Source organism: Fukomys damarensis, unplaced genomic scaffold, assembly GCF_012274545.1.
Source record: "Fukomys damarensis isolate Sample0158 unplaced genomic scaffold, DMR_v1.0_HiC HiC_scaffold_2, whole genome shotgun sequence".
Classification (NCBI taxonomy): Eukaryota; Metazoa; Chordata; class Mammalia; order Rodentia; family Bathyergidae; genus Fukomys; species Fukomys damarensis.
Window position 1 is genome coordinate 25,854,058 of NW_022900914.1, and position 3,560 is coordinate 25,857,617.

Sequence of the window (3,560 nt, forward strand, 5' to 3'; positions counted from 1 at the left end):
CACGGTACACTGTTACAGCAAATGAGGTTTTTTTATCAGTAGGAGTGGTGCACAGGAGGCCCTTGGTTTGGTCCCCAGTGCCAAAAGAAAAAAGTATAGTACAGTAAATCTAGGCACCGATCACCAATAGTCAGAGTCAAACATGCACGAAAGGGCCGGGGATTCGGCTCAGTGGTTCCAGCCGCCTGCCTCGCAAGCGCAAGGGCCCGAGTTTGATCCCTGGTACCAAATACAAAACAAACATGCACGATACACACCTGTACGTGCCACGCAGCTCCAGCACTGGTGGGCAGCGTGTCCACCCAGCTTCATCACGCACCCTTGAGTACATGCCTCGGGCCACCGGGTTACTAGGCAGTGAGAATGTTTCCACTCCATTGTGTTCTTCAGCGACTGCTGCTGTTTGTGTCTCACTGACCAGAACGTCACCATTTAGCACACGACTGTACTCATCAGTTGAATCAATGCTGTTCTTTTCAGGGAGTTGGAAAAGGAAAAGTGCCACCTTTGGGACACTGTTAGGCTCCATGTGGCCCTGGTTTAATGCCCATGACCCGAGGAAGCCTTCAAGGGGAGCTGGAGGTCGCTCAGCACTAAGGCGGTGGAGCCCATGGGACCCAGCTCTGCAATGGTCAAACCCTCCGAAGGCATAGTCACGGTACAGTTTGGTAACCCTAATCACTTGCTGTAACTCCAAGTAGCTTGGTGTCACGACTGCTTTATTTTAAAAGCCGATTGTGTTGTTGAAGAAGAGGCTGTGCTCTCTGCCCATTCTGGCTATGGTTGGGGACTGCTTTGGGAACTGTCTGGCAGACGCATATGCTCCTGGACCTGGGGTTTTCTGAAAACAAGAGAAGGTGGGGACTGATGAGACGCTGGCACAGAACCCAGAACCCCCTGCGTCTGGCTGCTGGCTGTGATGTGGCTGACGGATGAATCCCCCTGGAGGGAGTCAAGCCACACTGCGCTGGGGGGCCTCAAATCGGACGGCATCTGGGAGCCAAGGTGAGGCGGCTCTTGCTAGAGTCACCATGAGGCTAGAGAGGTGCTGAGTCAAGTGCAGGACAAGCTAGGGCACCTGCTCAGGGAGGTGGGGTCACGTTCCACCAGCACCTCAAGAGACACTGTCTCCCAGTGGGTGCTCTGTCCTGGCAGTGTCTGTCCCCAGAAATGCCATCTACCTTCCCTCCAATGACCTTGTCCAGCAGCAAATGGCTGGAGAGACTGGATTCTGAACCTGGATGACCTAACTCAAAAGTCCAAACTGGCTGAGAGCGGCGGCGGGGGGGCACACATCTGTAATCTCAGCTACTTGGGAGGCTGAGGCAGAAGGCTCAAGAAGGCCAGTCCAGCCTGGACCACTCACCAAGGCCACGTCTCAAAATAAAAATGAAATGGGCTAGGGACATAGCTCAGTACCAAGGCCCTGGGTTCAAATCTCCAGGCCTGCAAAAACAAATAATAAATATTTAGAAATAAACAAAAGGGCTGGGAATTTCTCAGAGTGATAGAACACTTGCCTAGGGTGTACAGGCTCCGGGATCAATTCCTAGTATGTCTGTGGGTGGGGAGAACATTGCTCCTAAACTGTGGCTGACCCCCTGTGATAAAGCAGCGTTTCTCGGCCTGAGTCTGTGGACCCAGGGCCAGAAGTATTCTTAAGGAATCCACAAGTTCTCATTCTTAAGCTGTCACATTTTAATTTTGATGAAGTTCTTATACCAAACATGTGGTCAGAAATTCAGACAGTTTCTCTTCTGTAGCGATAAATACAAATGAATGCCCTTCGATGGGTTTTGCATGATCTTGAAATACAAAGGGATTTTTATCTTGGGCCAGCCAAAGAGACACTGGTGTTGCAATTAAGGACAAGGGTTTGAAGATGGGCACAGTGGTGTGTGCCTGTAATCCCAGCACTTGGGTGGCCCCAGCAGCTCTGGTCAGAGATTCCAAAGGCTAGGCAAGGTGAAGGGAGGTAACAGGCAGCCCAGAGAGTAGCAACACTAGCCCTCTTGGATCATTTGCTGCAACTTGTCTCCTATCCCCTAGAGCTCCCAGGGGAACCATTTTCTTACAGGCAGAATGTGTCTTTGTGTCTTCCTGGCCATCTCCAATAAGCCCACACCAGCAAGTCTTGGTGACTTTCAGACTAGGGTGCAGGCAGGGAACAATGAAGCTATTAAAATGGTTTTAGCATTGTAAAATATTTTTAAATGCTACCATCAGCATACTCCACATCATGTTTCTGTGATATTTCCTGTTTTTTCAGGGCTTTTGAGGCTCTGTGTGCCCCAGAATCCATTTTTTTTGCAGTTGTCTGTGGCTGTGGGCTTCTTCTGTCTTCTGCCAGTCCTGGGAGAGACTGAATGCTCACGCCTTAGTGGTCCCATTTGGTTCAGTGTTACTGTTTTGGCTTTAGCTCTCTGCTTCATTGGGCTCCCAGAAGCCAAACATGTATAGATTGTTGGTTCTGGAGGCTGAAAATGGTGACTTTACACAGCCCATGGCTGCTCTATGTCCCCTGAAATTATCCAGGTCAGAAGATAGGCAGTCTGGTCACCATCACAATAGCGATGCTACATTCCAACTGCCACAGCAGGCCACTGTACACCAGAAATGTAACTACGGTCCCTCCATCTCACCCTACCCCCTTTGCCAGAGCCTTGGGACCCACACTGAAGCCACCCCTCAGGGGCATCTGTCCTTTAGAATACTTACTGAAAAACTAGGCAAAAGCCGGGGTACCCTGGATTGAAAACAAGAAGCAATAGAACTTGTTGGAGGTGTTTTCAAGTTATAGTGACCTGGTCCTGGGCCTTCACGCTATAGGATATTAGAAAAGGAAAAAGAACGTTTGATTATTACTAACATTTGATGTATTTTAAGGCTTTATTTATCTTCCACAAATAAATGCATGAGTCAGAAAATCTCCAGATCTGGGCTCAAAAGGTCTTATTAAGGTGTGACCTGGGGAAAATGGGGAAAAGGGGTAATGCGTGTTTTGCCTGCAAACTGTAAGGACTGAAGAAGATAAAGTGACCTGTAAATGCCTCTCCCTTATCCCTGCTAGGGTCCCTGACACCTACAAGCTCTCTCCCCACAACTGGGCTCCTGCTGACTTTCACATTGTTGATACTAACTTGCTTCCCTGAGCTGTTAGCTTCAGGAAACACACTTACCCTTTCTTTTTTTTTCTTTTTTCTTTTTGTACCAGGGATTGAACTCGTGCCCTTGTGAGGCAGGCAGCGGAATCACTGAGCCAAATCCCCGGCCCTACGCTTACTCTTTCATATTCTCATAACATCAGTTATCTGAGTCTAGAAAAGTATTCACAGCCATTCATGGAAATAAGCCCAGTGCTATGAGATTAACACAAATGGATGAACACAATTTTTAAAAAGGCAAGCACCCCGACAGGGAAATTAGCAAAAGGCAGTTCACAAAGAGAAAATGCAAAAATGCAAACGTTCAATAAGCAAACTGGGAGTGGGGGGAGCCTTATTAATAATCAAATAAATTCTATTGAAAACAATGGGATACTTTTTTTTTTTTTTTTTTAA

The 3,560-nt window shown here is 48.0% G+C and overlaps 1 protein-coding gene across 2 annotated transcripts in view; it reads right to left on the bottom strand.

Annotated features, from left to right (window-relative positions):
• Positions 1–233: 233 nt before the first annotated feature.
• The window catches only part of Stpg4 (sperm-tail PG-rich repeat containing 4), a 36,302-nt gene continuing 32,975 nt past the window's right edge, over positions 234–3,560 (bottom strand). Inside the window, exons 4-5 of one of the 2 annotated variants that reach the window (XM_010615790.2) lie at positions 2,719–2,823; positions 234–841 (exon numbers count right to left, since the gene is read on the bottom strand). In XM_010615790.2, coding sequence (XP_010614092.1) covers positions 725–841; positions 2,719–2,823 — 222 coding nt within the window. In that variant the 3' untranslated portion in view covers positions 234–724. The remainder of the gene's footprint in view (positions 842–2,718; positions 2,824–3,560) is intronic. The other variant, XM_010615789.2, reaches the window with a different exon arrangement.